Source organism: Squalius cephalus (assembly GCF_949319135.1).
Source record: "Squalius cephalus genome assembly, chromosome: 18".
NCBI classification, from domain to species: Eukaryota; Metazoa; Chordata; class Actinopteri; order Cypriniformes; family Leuciscidae; genus Squalius; species Squalius cephalus.
Window position 1 is genome coordinate 10,383,187 of NC_137139.1, and position 20,455 is coordinate 10,403,641.

At 38.3% G+C, this 20,455-nt stretch overlaps 1 protein-coding gene across 2 annotated transcripts in view; it reads left to right on the top strand.

Moving 5' to 3' along the window:
* The window catches only part of mitfb (melanocyte inducing transcription factor b), a 65,382-nt gene that overhangs the window by 14,137 nt on the left and 30,790 nt on the right, over positions 1-20,455 (top strand). Inside the window, exons 1-2 of one of the 2 annotated variants that reach the window (XM_079848780.1) lie at positions 8,678-8,886; positions 17,117-17,348. In XM_079848780.1, coding sequence (XP_079704906.1) covers positions 8,831-8,886; positions 17,117-17,348 — 288 coding nt within the window. In that variant the 5' untranslated portion in view covers positions 8,678-8,830. Of the gene's footprint in view, positions 1-8,677; positions 8,887-17,116; positions 17,349-20,455 lie in introns of those variants that run through there. The other variant, XM_079848779.1, reaches the window with a different exon arrangement.

Here is a 20,455-nt window from a genome sequence, read left to right on the forward strand (position 1 = left end):
GAATGAACCTCATTGGTTCTTGCTGAAGCTCAAACGTGCTGCGTAACACGAGAATGAACCTCATTGGTTCTTGCAGAAGCTCAAACGTCCTGCGTAACACGAGAATGAACCTCATTGGTTCTTGCTGAAGCTCAAACGTGCTGCGTAACACGAGAATGAACCTCATTGGTTCTTGCTGAAGCTCAAACGTCCTGCGTAACACGAGAATGAACCTCATTGGTTCTTGCTGAAGCTCAAACGTGCTGTGTAACACGAGAATGAACCTCATTGGTTCTTGCAGAAGCTCAAACGTGCTGCGTAACACGAGAATGAACCTCATTGGTTCTTGCAGAAGCTCTACGTGCTGCGTAACACGAGAATGAACCTCATTGGTTCTTGCAGAAGCTCAAACGTGCTGCGTAACACGAGAATGAATCTCATTGGTTCTTGCTGAAGCTCAAACGTGCTGCGTAACACGAGAATGAACCTCATTGGTCCTGCTGAAGCTCAAACGTGTTGCGTAACACGAGAATGAACCTCATTGGTTCTTGCTGAAGCTCAAACGTGCTGCGTAACACGAGAATGAACCTCATTGGTCCTGCTGAAGCTCAAACGTTCTGCGTAACACGAGAATGAACCTCATTGGTCCTGCTGAAGCTCAAACGTTCTGCGTAACACGAGAATGAACCTCATTGGTTCTTGCTGAAGCTCAAACGTGCTGCGTAACACGAGAATGAACCTCATTGGTTCTTGCTGAAGCTCAAACGTTCTGCGTAACACGAGAATGAACCTCATTGGTCCTGCTGAAGCTCAAACGTTCTACGTAACACGAGAATGAACCTCATTGGTTCTTGCTGAAGCTCAAACGTTCTGCGTAACACGAGAATGAACCTCATTGGTCCTGCTGAAGCTTAAACGTGCTGCGTAACACGAGAATGAACCTCATTGGTTCTTGCTGAAGCTCAAACGTGCTGCGTAACACGAGAATGATTCTCATTGGTTCTTGCTGAAGCTCAAACGTGCTGTGTTACACGAGAATGAACCTCATTGGTTCTTGCTGAAGCTCAAACGTGCTGCGTAACACGAGAATGAACCTCATTGGTTCTTGCTGAAGCTCAAACGTGCTGCGTAACACGAGAATGAACCTCATTGGTTCTTGCTGAAGCTCAAACGTGCTGCGTAACACGAGAATGAACCTCATTGGTTCTTGCTGAAGCTCAAACGTGCTGCGTAACACGAGAATGAACCTCATTGGTTCTTGCTGAAGCTCAAACGTGCTGCGTAACATGAGAATGAACCTCATTGGTTCTTGCTGAAGCTCAAACGTGCTGCGTAACACGAGAATGAATCTCATTGGTTCTTGCTGAAGCTCAAACGTGCTGCGTAACACGAGAATGAATCTCATTGGTTCTTGCTGAAGCTCAAACGTCCTGCGTAACACGAGAATGAACCTCATTGGTTCTTGCTGAAGCTCAAACGTCCTGCGTAACACGAGAATGAACCTCATTGGTTCTTGCTGAAGCTCAAACGTGCTGCGTAACACGAGAATGAACCTCATTGGTTCTTACGGAAGTTCAAACGTGCTGCGTAACACGAGAATGAACCTCATTGGTTCTTGCTGAAGCTCAAACGTGCTGCGTAACACGAGAATGAACCTCATTGGTTCTTGCTGAAGCTCAAACGTGCTGCGTAACACGAGAATGAATCTCATTGGTTCTTGCTGAAGCTCAAACGTGCTGCGTAACACGAGAATGAATCTCATTGGTTCTTGCTGAAGCTCAAACGTGCTGCGTAACACGAGAATGAACCTCATTGGTTCTTGCTGAAGCTCAAACGTCCTGCGTAACACGAGAATGAACCTCATTGGTTCTTGCTGAAGCTCAAACGTGCTGCGTAACACGAGAATGAATCTCATTGGTTCTTGCTGAAGCTCAAACGTGCTGCGTAACACGAGAATGAATCTCATTGGTTCTTGCTGAAGCTCAAACGTGCTGCGTAACACGAGAATGAACCTCATTGGTTCTTGCTGAAGCTCAAACGTGCTGCGTAACACGAGAATGAACCTCATTGGTTCTTGCTGAAGCTCAAACGTGCTGCGTAACACGAGAATGAACCTCATTGGTTCTTACGGAAGTTCAAACGTGCTGCGTAACACGAGAATGAACCTCATTGGTTCTTGCTGAAGCTCAAACGTGCTGCGTAACACGAGAATGAATCTCATTGGTTCTTGCTGAAGCTCAAACGTGCTGCGTAACACGAGAATGAATCTCATTGGTTCTTGCTGAAGCTCAAACGTGCTGCGTAACACGAGAATGAACCTCATTGGTTCTTGCTGAAGCTCAAACGTCCTGCGTAACACGAGAATGAACCTCATTGGTTCTTGCTGAAGCTCAAACGTGCTGCGTAACACGAGAATGAATCTCATTGGTTCTTGCTGAAGCTCAAACGTGCTGCGTAACACGAGAATGAATCTCATTGGTTCTTGCTGAAGCTCAAACGTGCTGCGCAACACGAGAATGAACCTCATTGGTTCTTGCTGAAGCTCAAACGTGCTGCGTAACACGAGAATGAACCTCATTGGTGCAAGCCTTGGGCATTAGAGACTTTATACTAGATGTAGAGGCTTTTTATTTATAACAATAGAAAATCTTCCCAACCACAAACTTTTGAATGGTAGTGTAACTTTAAAACCTTAGTAAGCATAAATGCCTTGAAACGGGCTGAGCCAGACTCCTGAGTCAGTGTAAGATGTAACATATTCCACTAAATACAGGAAGCAGAAGATAGTTCAAGTCTACATCATACAGTATTCATGACCACCAACTGAATATAGTAAGTGAGTTGCACTTGTTTCCAGGAAAAGTTCTTAAAACAAGATGAATTTACTTGAAAAGCAAATTACAGAAGATATTAAGACTTGTTTAGATAAAACCAGAAAACATAAAAATAGTCTTCATTCAAGATACAATCTTTGTTTGTCCAGTGTTTGTTTTTTTTGGTGTGAGATGCAGCACTTCGAGCTCTTCGGTTGTGAAATCAGGGTTGTGTCATCGGGGTTATGGGACACGGAGAACATTGGAGCCTGAAAACCTTTACTAGAGCCTTTAGCATGATGTAAACAACAGTAAACTTATTGCACATTTCTTCTTTGAGCCTTATTGTGGTCATATAATATAGATATCTGTTTGTGCTGGCCTTTTCGTATGTTCTGTTATGAATTCATTTTATATACAGTATACAACAACATGACTGAATGCTAGTTTTCTTTATTTACTGGAAAACATACAAATTCTCATTTCAGAAAAGTATATTTTGCAGTTTAATAGGACAATTAACTGGTGTTGTATTGTATGGCGTTTCTCAGGCCACGTCCAGCTGTTAAATGTGACCTAGAACAACATTTCCAATCAAGTTGTTTGCATATGTTATGTCAGATAAAAAAAGGTATTCTGCTAACATTCCCATTAAGTTATGAAAACGTTTTCCTTTCTGGATGTTCTCTGAATGTTCAAAACATTAAATCTTTTAAACATTTACATAATTTTTTTTTTTTTGTTTAAACAAATGTTATTTTGCAAACATGGTAATGTTACTTTTGAATGTTCTCTGAACGTTCCGTAACAAGTAGTAGCCTAACATTTAGAAAAAATTGGAAAAACGTCCAAATAAAACGTTTCAGGAAATAAAAAAATAAAAAAACAGCCCATGAGCGATTTATAAATAATGTTTTGAGAACATTATTAAAGACCAGATCACTCCGAACAAACATTATATTAACGTTACTGGAAGAACGTTTGTTCATAACTTTGATAGAATCTTTCTACATAAATGTATTTGTTTTAATTATTTTGTGGTGATAATTATTGTAAATTAAATAACTGATTGTCATAATGCTTTAAAACACTCAGTAACAGAGGCTTGAGACAATAGATGATGCATGAATGAATCAATGCAGAGCAATGCTGTAAATCAGATAAAATCTTTGCATTTACCCAAAATGTTCCCTAGTCGTCACCTTATTCTGTGAAGTGTGAGTGTGTCAGTGTTTCCAGCAGAGTTGATAAAGGTTGAGTGTTGAGTGAGTGATCATAAATACAGAGAAGAGTAGATTGAGTCATGTCATTATCATTATTTTGAAGCATAAATGCAGTGTTAACGGTGTCAGTGTGAACATTTCAGCAGTCAGTAACTGGAGTAAAGAAGACCTCGGGTGAATGACACAAGCCAGGAGGTACAGTAGGAATTCTCTCTTTTATACTGAATAAACGTCTGTTTTGTTAGAGATCTGAGATGATTAGCACAACAAAGAGATGTTTGTGTTTGCTTCAGAGAAAATATCATGCCCATTCCCATTAGAGATCTTAAATGCTAAAGTGCTTGATGAAACTTTTCGGTTCAGCTTTGTTCTCGCAGCACATTTGAAATTCATGTTTTTAGTTTGTGAACCTTTGGAAATTTCCTGAAGCTTCGCAGTTCTGACAGACCAACAATTATTTCATTGATCCAATAGTTATTCTGGTTTGACTTAAATAGTTAGGCCTACTTCCTCCGTGTTAATTTTTTTTTGCTAAGTTATATTATATGTTTGATGTCAGCAATATCTGATTCAGTGTTGTTATCATTAACAAACTAAAATGTTTCTACCTGAAATAAAATATGCTTAAGTTTAAGTTACATTTTTAAACAACAACAAGGTTTTATTCTCGCTTCATGCATTATTTTTTTTATCAACACTTAGGTAAGTTTCATAAAAGAAATAACATTTTGAGCAAAAAGCTGAGAAAATCATGTATTTGTCAAAGACTACGTCTGGATCGGATTGAGAACGATGATCAAAACACAGATGGAGTAGATCGAGTCCAACAACACCCTTCACCCGCTCGTCCTGGGTCGACATTTCATTCAGTAACATGTAGATGATTATTATACATATGCTTGTTTCTGCTGCTGCTTTGTAACAGGAGATTCAGATACTCTTTCAGAAGAAGTGTAATAGTACCCCTTTATGGAAGCTTGTTTCCGCCACTGAATAATAAATAAATAATAATAATTGCGAATATGAATATGAAGTCAGAATTGTGAGGAATAAAGTCGGCAAAAATTGAGATATAAAGTCGCAATTCTGAGAAATAAAGTAGCAATTGGGAGATATAAAGTCAGAATTGCATGATATAAAGTCGCAATTGCGTGTAATAAAGTCAGAATTGTGAGATATAAACCATTCTGAGGTAAAAAAAAGGTAAAGAAACTATTCTGAGGTCTTTTTTTTCCTTAGAATTGGACTTTATATCTCACAATTGTGAGTTTATATCTCACAATTCTGAGAAAAGATGTCAGAATTACGAGATATAAACTCACAATTATGTGTTCTAAAGTCAGAATTGCGTGATATAAAGTCGCAATTGTGAGATAAAAAGTCGCAATTATCTTTTAAAATGTTTTATTTTGTGGCGGAAACAAGCTTCCATACCTCCTACCGTAAATCAGTGAAAACACGGAAAGCCGGAAATTTCCATCAACGGCGGCGAAGCGTTGTGTCATAAATTATGGAAGATTTTGTCAGTAAAGGGGAAAGAGTGACATCAAATTACAATTACAACAGACGTATTTACTTGACCTTTTTACTTTCTTACATGCTTGTGTTCTTAATATGAACAATTCTGCGCGCGTTATATTATTATATTTTAAAAATTGCAATTGTAAACTTTAATCTAAATATGATGACTAACTCCACTCCTTGAACAGCCATTCGGCTGAGGTCAGCAATCCCTGTGGTTAAAATCAAGTTCTAGCTAAAATAGGTTGTACACATTTTGCATTATGTACAGTAAATCAGCATTATATTGGCAATCTGAATTTAGATATTTGCAATGGACATTGAAATCAGATACTTCAACCTGTACTTGTTGAATTGACTGGCCTATAGTTCCAGTAGAAATGTGTCTGTCTATAAATTGCAAGTTAGGTCTACTTAGGACCTTAGGATAGCACACTTCAATCCGGTGCAAGGGATGATGAATATCTCTTCCAGTAGCAAAACTAGTTGTGTTTTCTCAGCTCAAGTGTTGTCTTGGCCTCGCTAGCCTGAGCTAAAAGAGAGAGTTCAAGCTCAGCAAACAAGTGAGGAGAGAATGAATACAACTTAATTATGGAAATAGGAGGCAACAAGTTGCAATCGAATGAAGTGGTCCCCACCCATCCTGTAAATATTACAACAAAGAGCCCCACTATATGTCAGCTGTGATGGCTAACAACAGACTGTGAACATTACTGAAAGAGCTTCTTCCTCTTTTAACATTTGCTTCACTTGTCAACACACAGCAAAGTCTTTTTTACGTTTTCACAGAAACTATATTGGTGTGGGAAAGATTTATTTTTAGTCATTTTGTTTCTGCAGTACTTCTGAAACAAAGGACATGTTGGAATAGCATTCTAGTAGGCTCCTCTCCACACACTACTTTTAACATATACACGTTTCTAACATCTAAATTTTGGCACTTTATTTGATTGTACTGCTAACCCGGCTAACAGGGAACGTTCTCAGAACTTTAGCTAATGTTTTGGCAATGTTCAAAGTTAACGCTAATAGAACGTTTATTTATAGTTATGGTCTTTAATAACGTTAGTGCAAAGACATTCTTTATACATTGTTCATGGAACTTTTTCAGTTGGATGTTCATTTAATGTTTTTAAACAGAGAACATTCAAAAGTTAATGTTTGCAAAATGATAACATGTTTCCTTGACGTTCACATAACCAAGAAAAAAAACATTTAAAAAACTGGATGTTTTAAATGTTCAGACAACATTTAGATATAACTTAGGGTTGTAAAACGTACATATTTGTGGTATCATTTTCAGTCAATCATTCATTTCTTTCTTGCTCATTTTTCTTGCTAATGTAAAATTAAGCAACATTGCCATTAGTATCATCACTCAAAAAATTCCCCTCATGACATTTGTTATTAGTTTTAGTTTTAGTTTTTTTAGTTAGGAAAATGTATGCTGTTGCATATATAAGTGAAAATTAGTAAAGTATGCCTTTCACTTAATTTACTTTTTTTAAATAATTTTTTATAATTTATAATTTTTTGTTCAAATGATGGTTCTTACTCTTTTAAGCCATTTCAGAGGAGATGCAGTTAGCAGTATGCTAATATTACATTCTGAACATAAGCCAAAATCTTGCTCACGTCTTTATGCTCTGTGTGTGTGTCTGTGCGTGCGTGTGTGTGTGCGTGCGTGTGTGTGTGTGGTGGAGGCCCGTCGAGCTTTGAAAGGAAAGCGTGCCATCAAACATGCTTTGTTATAATTAACACAACACTGTTTGCCCGGAGCGAGAGAGAGAGCATGTGTGAATGTGCAGAGAGTTGGCAGCTTCACCTGTTCCCCTCCTCCCGCACCACCTGTAATGAATGACCTGCGCCTCTCAGGGAAGGTGACTGTGAAGGTGACCGAGGAAGCGCCCTCTAGTGTGCCGGGCATGCGTGTGTTCAGAAAGAAAACCTCAGAAACATGACAAGACTGCTTTGTCAGGTGTATAAACACGGCCAGGATCTGAGATATTGTTTTTTTTTATCCTTTTGATGATGATAATGTTATTAGTCATTATACTGATTTTAACACATTATCATGTCATGTTGTTTAGTAGTGAATTTCATGAAAACATGTCCATATTTTACTCTAAACCAAAAAGAAATATATATTATTTTTTCAAAGTTGGATATTAAAACAAAGATTATTGAAGCATATTTTACAAGAATATGCTATTTTAGTCTTTCTACTTAAAAATGTTCATAATTAAATGTATTACTTGCTATTTCTTTGTAATTAATTGTGAAATTGACTAGCAATTTTCCTGGGCCTCCTTCATTAAATATATATATTTCCTATTATTTTTTTATTTAAGGCTATTCTCCTGGTATTATATAACACATGCCAAATCAAATCAAAAACACAAAAGTTTCGCAAGCAAATCCAAAGTTTGTCGGGTGAATGCAAAGCATTTGTGAAAGAACACAAAAGTTGATCCTGGTATTATCAAATCAAATCATTTTATACATTCATGTTATATAGTAAAACATTAACAATAAAAAAAAATGAATGGCTAGTAATACAGTAAAATATTAATATAGATAAAATGATTTATTACAGTAGAAAATATCTATTATAGTACAATATTATATAAACGATCAATCTAGGAATTAAATGAAAAAATGCAAAAATAAATTAAAATAAAACAAAAACTACCATGATTTGTTACCATGAATGTTTTATCATTTAAATTATGGTATTATAGCAATATTAATGTATTACAGTAGAAATTACTGTAATGGAATGAGTTACTTCACTATTAAAATGAAAGACTTTACAAAAGTACAAACAAAGAAAATACTAGCATGATATGCATATTTTATAATTTGAATAATATTATTTTAATTAAATATATAAAATCTAAAATATATATATGTTTCCATTAAAGTAATGACAAAGATATTTTTGCATTATGTTAATGATAATTTGGAGGGAATATATAAAAATGCAATGTCAGTGCAAAAAATAATATATATATATATACAGTATATATATATATATATATATATCCTAATGGTCTGGACATTGACATTGTCTTGAGTGTTTTGATGAGATTCACCCTTACACTCCCTGTGCCGTCATGTGCAGCAGTGTAGTGTGTTTAGCGCTGTGGGCTGGTGTGTGTGTCTCTCCCCGTGTGCCCTTGTGTACTGGCTGTTGGTGCCTCCCCTTTTGACACACTCCCAGCGCAGCCGGCCCAGCGTGACTCTCAGAGCTGTCCAAGGGCGCGCAGTGCACCTTCAGCACAGGAAATAAAGATGGAGGCTCTGGGTGTCCAAGTGCAAAGTCCCTGCGTTTTCCATTGCAGCCGCTTGTGAGTACCTGTGGAGGAGTGTGTGTGTGTGTGTGTTTGGGGGGTGTACGGGGAGGGATGGAGAGTTTGTTTGGGTGTAGTATAAATATATCTGTGACTATAAATATCCCTGTGCTGTGTGTCCTGTAACTTCGGGATAGAATAAGCCTGCGGTGAGCATCAGAGTACACTTGATGATGGTGTTTTAATATAAATCGCTGGTCATCAGTATTAGTTTTGCTTTTGTCATTTGAGTATTCGCCAGCTGAGAGTATAATTACTTGACTTTCCCAGAAAGCAATGCTGTTGCTGCATCATATAAATCTCCTTTTTGTCATGTGTTGTTTTTATATAGTATCATGGGACATGACTGGCCTCAAATGAGCAGTATATACTACTTAGACACATGGCAGCGCTCTGAGGTGAGTGGAGGAGGTCAGCCTCCTTCTGATGCAGATCTCTGATTGGCCAGGGCAATCTGGGGGTGTCGCCACAAAAGACTGTGAACTCATTGTTTTTCCTGACACACATACACACATCCGAGCAGAGATGGTCCACTCATGCTGCACACACCAAAATGGAAAATTACCCCGAGCATTGTAAAAACACACACACACACATTCTTTTTATAATGATAACAGAAAATGTGCTTGGAGTGGCCAGTTCAGCGGCAGAGATTTCGTTAGGACTGATAAGGACTGTTGTGTGGAAGTGGTGCTGGCTTTTGGTCTATAAGCCCTTAAAGCGTAAGGGTGTATTCACACCAGGAAAGTCCGCTAGTTCACTTGCTTTGGTCCGGGCCAAATACAATGTTGATTTTTTTTTTGTTTGTTTGTTGTGGTTCGCTTTCACACTGCCCTTTTTGCAAGTGAACCAATATTTGCGCACAAAACCACATGTGTGCTAAGGTCATCCATTCATTGGACAGAAATTCTCAAGCAGGGAAAAGCAGGAAGTGCAAAAACAGGTTAATCATGGAGATCTTTCGTAGTGCAATTTTTATGGTGTTATCAGCTACTAGCGCAATATGAAGAAACTTATGAGCATCATATGATCATATGGGGGAATGTAACTTTGTAATGTAACTTTGCTTATTACTTAAAGCTCACTTGAAGTTCTTCGATACCGAAAAATTTGACAAACATGGTTTCTTTCTCAACTGTCCACTTATGACATAACCGAGAGAATACTTGCCGAGACGGGTATTTAGACAAGTTTTTTAATATAGTTTTGTGTGCATGTGTGCGTTCAAGAGCAAGGAAACGCAAAAGAGGAATCAATTCGGTGTTTGAGCGCCTCTGCCTCCCTCTCCCTCTCTCTCTCTCTCTCTCTCTCTCTCTCTCTCTCTCTCTCTCTCTCTCTCTCTCTCTCTCTCTCTCTCTCTCTCTCTCTCTCTCTCTCTCTGTCTCTCTGCTTGCGCGCGCTTCGGGTGAAGATAACACGCGAGTCCCGATTTTTTTCGCCTTTTCTGCGTTTAAAATTGTTTGAATGTGTAAATTGGCAGGACAAAACACGTCCAAATTATAAACTTTCACTCTATGATGGTTAAATTTAGCAGTTAATCTGCGAATCACATGCTTGCCGAACTGTGTGGCAGCTGGCCTGTACGGATCACGGATCAATTGCTACTAGAAGTACATTAGGCCACAAAGGGCATTTCATCACCCCAAATTACATAGTAAAAATCTGACCCTGTCAAAAAAGGTATTTTGTATCCCAATGTATTCACTAGGGATGAGTTGCGATCTTCGAATAGTCGCATTTTGTGCGAATTCGATCATAAAATAGCTTTTTCGAATATCGTTATATTTTCGCGCAATTCCAATGTGATCTACATAATTGACACCGCGCCTACTGTCACAGATCGCGCAGCAGGATATTTTCCTGTCGTGACCTCGTGACCGTTAACTCTGCGACCAACCATGCAACAACCAAGAAGCATAACAATGATAAAGTTGAGTGTAAATTATGCCAAGCAAAGCTGGCATACCACCACTCTACAACAACGATGCATAGCCACCTGAGATGAAAGCTCCCGGGAGCAGCTTCATCCTCCTAGGGCCGCACCCAGCAGTCAGTGGCTAGTTTCTTGGGTAGACGTAAGTTAGCAGTCTCCTACTTGAGTGTGCCTGTGACTTCTGTGCCATCCGAGTGGGTGTTCTCCACGACTGTAATAATTGTTAATAGGTTGCGCTCACGCCTCCTCCCAGAACATGTTGACATGCTCATTTTTTTTAACAAGAATATGACATATGCCTAATCGTTAGGCTGTGAATAGTTACATTGATTGAAAACTAATTTGTTTTAAAAGTAGGCTATTGTCGGTAACAAGGCAGGTTCGCATAAAATCATTATGACGTATCCAACCGCATTTATTTTTATTTTTTTGATCTAACGAGCATCTGGTTTGGCGATGCAGAAACGGACTGTCGTGCTTACTGTTTTTTGGTTTTTTTTCAAATAGCCTACCATAGGCCGACTATGTAAAAACAAAACAAAAACACGAGAACATGTTACTTGTTCAATTAATAAACAGTTTGTTTGATGATAAATCGCTAAAGATGAAATTGGCCTCCGTTTCTGTCATTGTGAGAATGTACGTTTTTTGTTTGTTTTTGTTTTCCTCCGATTTTCGAACGATATTCGACTTTTTCTTCTCGATTGTCGAATGGCATTTTTTTGCAGAAATTCACATCCCTAGTATTCACACCTGCCCAAAAGACCCACACCAAGGGGGGGAAACGAACTTGAGTTCGATTCAATCGAACCAAACAAGACAGGTGTGAATAACACCCTAAGACATTGACTTTTCATTATATCACCTGCTCCTGTGATAGTGTCAGATTAAAAAACTAAAGCCTATATAACTGGAATTGTATATAGTGATAATGTTGTGTCATGGCAATAGTAAATATTTATGGATCCCCTAAGGGGGGCTGTGCTCAGCCTAGAAAATTTGCATTCCCTTGCAAAACATTTGTGTTCTCTTGCAAATGTTTGTTTTCCCCTGACAAACTTTGCATTTGGTTGTGGCCCGCGTGGTTGGTCTGGCGATTTCCACCTTAGTGGTCCAGAAGTGCCATCTCTGGCTCAAACTGGCTGATATGAGGGAGACCGACAAGTTTCGATTCCTGGACTCCCCCATTTCCCAGGTTGGGCTCTTCGGCAAAGCGGTGGAGAACTTTGCCCAACTGTTCTCTGCCGCCCAGAAGCAGAAGGAGGCGATCCTGCATATCCTGCCTCAGCGGTCCGCCGCTGCCTCCACCCGTCCGCCGGTTTCAGATCCTCCACCTGCTCGTCGCCGAGGGCGTCCCCCTGCCACCGCCTCTGCTCCCTCTAGGCCCCAGCTGCAGCCTCCACCCAGGCCTCAGCGTCTGCCAGGCCAGGTGGCAAGCGCAAGCACAAGCGTCCCTGAGACGGGCCACCCAGGGTTGGATGAACGAGCTCTAAGGGGGATGGAGCCCGTGTCTTTCCCTTGGCAGAGCCCGCTCTGCCGTCTCTGACCAGTGTTGTCTCCCCCCTGCTATAGGCCGGAGCCACATCAGTGACATTTCATATGTTGTACTGCCCGGAAATGCCCAGTCCATATGTGTAACTTCCACATGAGACCTCCCTACGGGCAGGATCTCCCTTTCCACCGAAGTCTGTCTGAGTGGGTCATGCGGGACAGTAGTGGACTTCCCTGGCCTAAGCCCTGTCCCATCTCCACCTCAATAAATGCAGGGGGATCAGGAGGCTTTCTCTAGGCACTGGAAGGTGACAGCACTAGGTGGCGTGTTAATTGGGATCCCAATCAGTATGGTACGTACAACTCACGTCAAACGTGACCGAACTGAAAGGGAACGTCTCGGTTACGTATGTAACCCTTGTTCCCTGAAGGAGGGAACGGAGACGGGAGTCCCGTCGCCACCATTGCTGGACTACCGCTGACCCCGGGCTCCGCTCGCTTCTGAAGCAAAAGAAAAATGGTGCGTGCATCGGCTTCTGTATTTATACCCGCGCTGCGGAGCACGAGATGCAAATCTCGCACGCCAATGTGCATTGGCTCATTTTATCAATACTCGAAGATGAGAGGCTCCCTAAGCGTGATCCCATTCCCTCCTTAAAGTTTTAAACCGAGACGTTTAGCAAGTAAATCCAAAGTTTGTCAGATGAACGCAAAACATTTGTGAAAGAACAAAAAAGTTTCACGAGCAAATCCAAAATTTATCAGCCGAACACAAAGCATTTGCGAACGAACCCAAAAGTTTTGCAAAAAACTATCCAAAGTTTCTGGGCTGAACGCAAAGCATTTGTGAAGTTTCTAGGAGGAGCGCCAAAACTTTCATGAGAGAGTGCAAAGGTTTTGCGAGGTAATGCAGAGTTTCAAGGGGGATGCAACACTTTTAAGAGAACGCAAAAGTTTTCCGAGCCCATGAAAAGTTTCTTGGTGGAACGATAAAGTTTTGCAAGGAAATCCAAAGCATTTGTGAAAGAACACAAAAGTTTTTCGATCAAAAGCAAAGTTTCTAAGGGGAATACAAAAGTTTTATAAGCTTTTTACATAAACTTTTTAGTAGAGCGCAAAGTTAACATTTTGAAAACAGATGCTGTTATTGTATAATAAAACAGTGGATTTAAATTCTTTGCAATGAAAGGCACTTCACATCATTTTAATATTTCCTTTTTTCTTGATAGATAAATTGGTGGAATCAAATCCAAAAATAAGATTATTCAATAAGTTTATTATTTATATACTTTTAACAATGCACCTGTTACACTGACTATGTATTAAAACCTAAAAGGGAATCATGTCCATTATTGGTCTCAATTACTACAAGAGGAAGACCATCATGTAAAGGATTTGTTAAAGAGATTGCATAATTAGGTTAAAATTTTTTTTTAACTTAAGTAACATGATCATTGATTGGTTGATGTGTTTTATGAAGTTGGCTTTAGTAAAGCAAATTAGCACTTGCACGATCATTAGAGAAACAGACACAGAAGACCGAATTTAAAAGTCCCATCAGTAAAGTGTGTTAAAAGTGATCCACAACAGTTTAGTCATGTGTGAGTAAGTCCATTGCCTTTGATTCAGTAGTCATGATTCAGTCGTGCCAGACAAACCATGATCAGTTTTTAAACTGAGGAACTATGATGCATCAAAACACGCGTGTTAGCCACTCCTGACCCAGAATCAATGTCTTCTTCTTATGTGTCTTCCCCAATTTTTGTAACTGTTTCATAAGTTTGATTGTATAAAGATGTTTAGTCAGGGTGACTGATTATTCAATCGAAGCTGTGAGGGACTGAAGTAAATGGGTTGAGCTTTTGTTTAATGTGGTGTTGATCGTTCAGTCAACAAAACATTGAAAATATGACTTTTTAGAAAATTTCCAGTTGACCAAAAGCACTTGAAAAAGTCAAATTAGTCGTAAGTTGTGACATAAGACGTCTATTCTGACACAAAAACATTAGTTTTAAATCCAAATAAAAGTTTGGTAGTTTAACATTTTAAAGAAAAAATGAAGACTATTTAAAAGTAATATAATTGTAATTTTACAGTTGTAAATCAAAATGATTAATATCACTATATTTTTCTTGATATAAGGTGGTGGAAAAAATATGAGATGGGAGGGAAAATAATAAGCCAATGCTTTTGCGTTCTCTCGCAAATGTTTTGCGTTCCCGTCAAACTTTGTGTTTGCTCGCATTTTTTTTCTCACAAGTTTCTTCTCTTAAAAAAGAAATAGCAAAACAAATGCTTTTAGTTTTATTCAAATAAATTTTTTTTGCAGTGCAGCTTTCATGAACAACGGCCCTTAATATGTCTTGTCAGAAACAGAAATGTAAAGTTGTAGACAATGAGATTACACATGTTTAAACCACAATGCTAGGCAAGTGCTGTAGACTAGCGTTTGACAGGGCCAGACGAGCTAATTAGAGCGATTACTGCACAGCTGGATTGGCTGGCCGCTTGGCAGAGGCGCATCAAAAGGATCAGCGGCGAGGAGAAGGCCTCATCTCGACAGCACGTCGTCTGGGTTTCTGGGTGGAAAAACGTGCGGCGTTTGGAGCCAGCAGTTCCTCTACTGAATCACGAAGAGAACTGAAAGTGCGCGAGGGAACACGTTGTGTAAGTTCCTCAGCTGGACTGGGATCTGTGGGGCACTGTAGAAGAAACTGATGGCGAAATAGTGGGAGAAAAGCTGTGGGAGAAAGAAAACATAAACAGCCGCAAAACTGAAAACATCAGCTGATGTAGAGGAAGTAGAGCCTGGTTTTGTTGCATTACATGGGTTTTCACCTTCAGATCTAGTTTTTCTCGGGAGAGAGAGAGAGAGATTTGCTCGAGTCGTTGTTGCGAGTTGTCGCATTGAATCAGCGTCCGGAAGGTCCGGCCCAGTTCTGTGATTATGCCACAAATATCAACTACTCACTGTGTATTAACAAGGGCACTGTTAGACTTTAGTGTTAGAGGTAGTAGTTAAGGCCTTAAATGCTTAAAGTTTATAACTAATTATATTTCATGATGATTGGTCACTTTCGTTATTCTGCAGTCAACTATGTTTGTATGATGATGCTAAACTATATATATTGCCTGTGTCCGATATCCTTTGCTAGTTTTATCCTTTGCTTTGCTCTTTCTTCTGCCATAATTTTTTATTTTTTTTTAAATCTATTGCTGTGTGTTTTTATATAGCAAGTTACCAAATCTCCTTAGTCATGTCCAATTAAAGACGAAAAGCCCGTCAAATTTAAGCCTTTATGGAGCCTTAGCCTAGAGGTTAGCATGCTTGCTCCAACATATTGAGTGTCCCATTGTACATATTTGAAGCCATCTTGGATCATTTCCCAATTCCATTTCCTCCTCTTTTCTCTGTAATTTCTACTATGAATAAAAGGGCCAGAAAATGTGTTTCCATCTTGTGGAGAAAATGTCAGTGATGTTTGCATGATGCTAGGGAGATTGTTACCCTTGCTAAAAAGAAGTGAACTTAATTGTGTTGAATGTGCACTTGTAGTGCACTTCAATTCTTGAAAGTATATTTTCAAAAGCATTTTAATTGCAGATAATATAAAGTCCACTTTCATGGTGTTCCTTAACACTTAAGTACACTTTTAAATGTGAACTTCGTTTGTAATAATGTCAAATTAAAAGTTTTAAAGTACATTTTATATCATGTTTTATTAATATTTTGTCATGTTTTAAAGTGCACTTATTTTAATGTGTTGACTAACTCACTAAATCAAATGTAAAGTACTTGATTATAGTTTTAACTGTAGTGTGTTATTTGATATTATTTAAAGTTGATATATTTTAATTGTACGAAATTGCAACTTCATCATTTACAAATGTGTAATATATATTGAAATACATGACAATGGAAATTACATTAAAGTATATTTTAGTTAAGAATATCATAAATTCTTGTCAGTACATTAGGCTGTACATTTTAACCATGTTTCAAAGATGTACATAAGTTGTATTGAAGCTTGTTTCCGCCATGGAATAATTGTGACTTTTTATTTCAAAATTCAGAGGTTTTTTTCTCTGAATTGTGAGATAAAAATTCACAGTTAACAGTTTTTCATTTTTTTATTCAGTTACGAAACAAGCTTTCATAAAGTCGTACTTAAGTGGGTCAAAAAAGCACTCAAAAGATTAGCCAATTGTGTTTATTATAAATTTAAACTATAATAAATTTTCATTTCATTGCAATAAATATACAGTTTTGATACAGTCAATATGCAATTTTATATGTATATAATATAAAACATTTCACTCGGTTCACACTTAAGTATACAGTATTCTTTTAAAGTATAATATTTTTAGTGTGTCCTATAGGGTGTTGTGGGAGGTTTGCGAGGTGGTTTCTTACTGCCCTTTTTTGTGGAAGTGAAATGCATTTTTCCACCGATTTTATTGTCCACTATGGGTAAAAACAGGTCCAATAATAATTCCAAAACTCCTCAACAAACCCAATGCGTTTGTATATCATGTCAGCAGAACATTTGTGGTCTAAGTTATGCAAGTTTAATACTTAGGGGTTTGTTAGAATTCATAACCATATAGTAGTGATGCTTAGCTTAGCCTTCCAGATATTTCCAATCCAACTCGATCCCTGTGGTTGACATAATTATGCTTCCTAATTAACTACCAGGATCTCAAAATAATTCAATTATCCAGCACCTAGTGTAGCAAACACGGTCCCTCTACAGAGCCCCGCTTCTCAACTCTCTCTCTGTCTGTGTGTCTGTCTGCCTGCAGTAATCCCTCTGAGCATCAGCATGGCTCCTGTAAGCCCCCGCTGGGCTCGTCGGCCGTGACCTCTCGGATCCTGCTCCGCCAGCAGCTGATGCGCGAGCAGCTCCAAGAGCAGGAGCGGCGAGAGCGGCAGAGACGGCAGAGCTCAGCGTACGTCACCCAGAGCCCCGCCATCAACGTCAGCGCGCCCCCCGGCCCGCCCAGCGCCACACAGGTGCCCGTGGAGGTGCTGAAGGTATCCACCGCAATCAGACACGTTCATCAATCAAGTTTTTGAAATGCAACCGTTTACTGAAACTGTAGACAATATTTTATATAAAAATAACACATTTTTCTTAAATATATACATGCATATGTGTGTATTTATATATACAAAATAATTATACACAGTACACACACATATATTATGTAAACACAAACTTTTATTTGGGATTTAATTGTGATTAATCGTTGCCCAGCACAAATATATATTCAAATATTTTTTTTATGTTTTGTGTCGTATTTGATGCATCAGGCTTGATATATCATGAGAATATGGAGCTCAAACTCGAGGAGGAAAAAACTATGATTTAATTCAGAGGCCCAAACTGAGCAAAATCTTGCAGTTTCAGTTGCTGATATTTCTATGGCCTGGAAGGAAGATGAAATTCTGATAATTAGGAATGTAAATCAATAAAATCTTTATAACATTATAGCAGATTACTCGTATAAAATGCTTATAAATATCAGTTGTCACTCTATATCTCCCAATAATATGTCATTAAATAAGATGACATTTAAACGTTTAGCTTTATGATCAAAGCTGAGTAGTTTTAAAACATAATGCAATGCAAGACAACGATGACTGAGAGATGAACAAATAAACATTTGAAAAAAGTTTAATCTTGAAATATTACTAACAATATAAAAGTTAGTCTTACATTTGCTTTAAAAAATCATTTAAGATTTTACAGCAAAAAGATGCATGAACTACGACCTGTAGAGAGTCGTTTTACTCATAAACTGTCAATCATGTAGAAGAATGTAGGACAGGTTTTTAAGTTTTGAGCATGTTGATGATTTAGAGGCCTTAGAAATGTGTGTATCAAATATGATAGATTAGGCTTTCTAGTAGAGATGCACCGATTACAATTTCCGATTTTTCATCGAGTTTGACCTGCCGATACCGATTTTAGCCGATTCCGATTTCATTTTTTCTAACCACTTTACAGCACACACAAATATGTATTTTCTAGCTTTTCATTAATAGAACATTTTACATTTTGCATAGAACATAGATCATTTTTTGAACAGATAATCGCTATAAAATAGATAAACTAAAATATAAACTATATAAATTACTCCTGGTGTGGGAAATACACACACACACACACACATACATACACATACATATATATATATATATATATATATATATATATATATATATATATATATATATATCCTTGCAGTATAAAGATATTTCTATAGTTTCTGGCTAGTTTACTTTATTTCTTTTTTTTTAATCATAACCATACTTGCAACCAAAACTGAATAATGAAAACAAGTTTAAATGGGTAAATCTTCTACAAATATTTTCAAACTATTTTACAAATAGTCTTCGTTTTCTTTTCTGACATACTCCAGTTCTTGTTAAAACACACCAGACATACTTATTCTGTGCATTTTGAGGACTTTTTGTGTGAAATCATTTTTAGTTTGTCCATCAAAAGTGTGCTTTCACTTTAATTGAGCGTGAGCAGCGCTGCAAAAATAGACCCGCGCCGAAACCCGCGCTTCACTGCTGCTCACGCGACGCTCCTGCTTGACGCTCACGCGCTGCTCCTGCTGCCGGTGTGAATGCACTTATTGATTAACATGCACGGCGGAAAAAAAACGCACTGCTCACGCGCCGCTGACATTTGCGGTGTGAAACGGGCGTAATTTACGAGGTTCCTAAATGTGCGTTCCGTGTGCACGTGTGATGCTGATGTTACGCGATGTTAATCATGCGGCGCCCGAGTGCATTTGACCGGCATAAAATCGGCATATGTCAGACTGACCGGCAGGTCGCCGGTCATGGCCGATCACGTGAAAATCGGCCAATTCCGGTCACCAGCCGATCAATCGGTGCATCTCTACTTTCTAGGGATAAGATTCAATGGCAGTGTTTTTACAATTTAGTGCATGTTGTGTTAATATTATCAGTGCTTCACTTTCCTGGCATGTCGGCTAAGAATGTCTCAAAATGCAACTGAGATTATGAAGTGAATTCAAATTTTGCATTTATTGCAATGGAATAAAAAAAATGACTGGCTGCACGCAAAAACAAACATACAACGTGAAACAGTATAGTCCGATTCATGAAACAAATGACTCATTTGTGCCAGTTAAAATGTACAGCATGACCAGCGTAGCACAATTTCCGAATTCTCTGAGGCATTTTTATGTAAATGTAAAAAAGATTTGAATCAGTTTCGAAACACTGCCCTATATCACAGAAAAAAATATTTCTCATATATATTTATGCTAAATTGTTCAACATTATAACTGAAATATGCCCAATTAAAGTAAATGTGAATAATATCTTGTAAATTGGAATCAAAATTAATCTTATCCTGCAGCACAAAATAATAAACGGATGACAATTTATTTTTAATAATGCTACTGTTTCACTTTAATTGAGAAATATAATGAAATGTATATTTGTACTAACGGCGTGAAATGCTGGCAAATGTGCAGTTGAAACGGGTGAATGGCTGGCATGTCTAACTGTGTCTGCCAGATTCAGTGCTGCCAACTATTTTCAACAGAAAGTAGCTAAAGCCTACTGAAAAAGTATCTAAATGTCGCTAGATGACGTAATGCGCCAATGTGCATGTAATGCACTTTACATCTGTTTTCTCTCCTAATCCATTCTCAGATACTGCATTTTAATATAATATACTGCCGAATGTCCATAAAAGCTGTTTTAATTTACATATTTTCGCTCAGACAGCAGAAAGAGTATGATATAGTGACTGACTACTAGCTATAAATTTGTCGCTAGTCGCTTTTTTGCGAAAAAAAATCACTAATCTAGCAACTAAGTTAAGATCGTCTTTAAACCGTTGTTTCGCGATGACACTAGTTGACCTTAAAGAGAAAAGTGAGCATAGCAAAAGATTGTTCAGGCTAATGTTCGCTATAGCGCCCCTTGTGGCGACTCCGAGAATGCAGCTCATACTCTCACTGAATTCTGACACACTCTGGAATGTAACAACATGTGAAATCAAAGAATTGGACAGGATTTCACAGTAAAGCCTCAGTTGACCATATCAAAGCTGGTTGTATAGTTGTTTCGTTCTCCATGACTTTTCATGG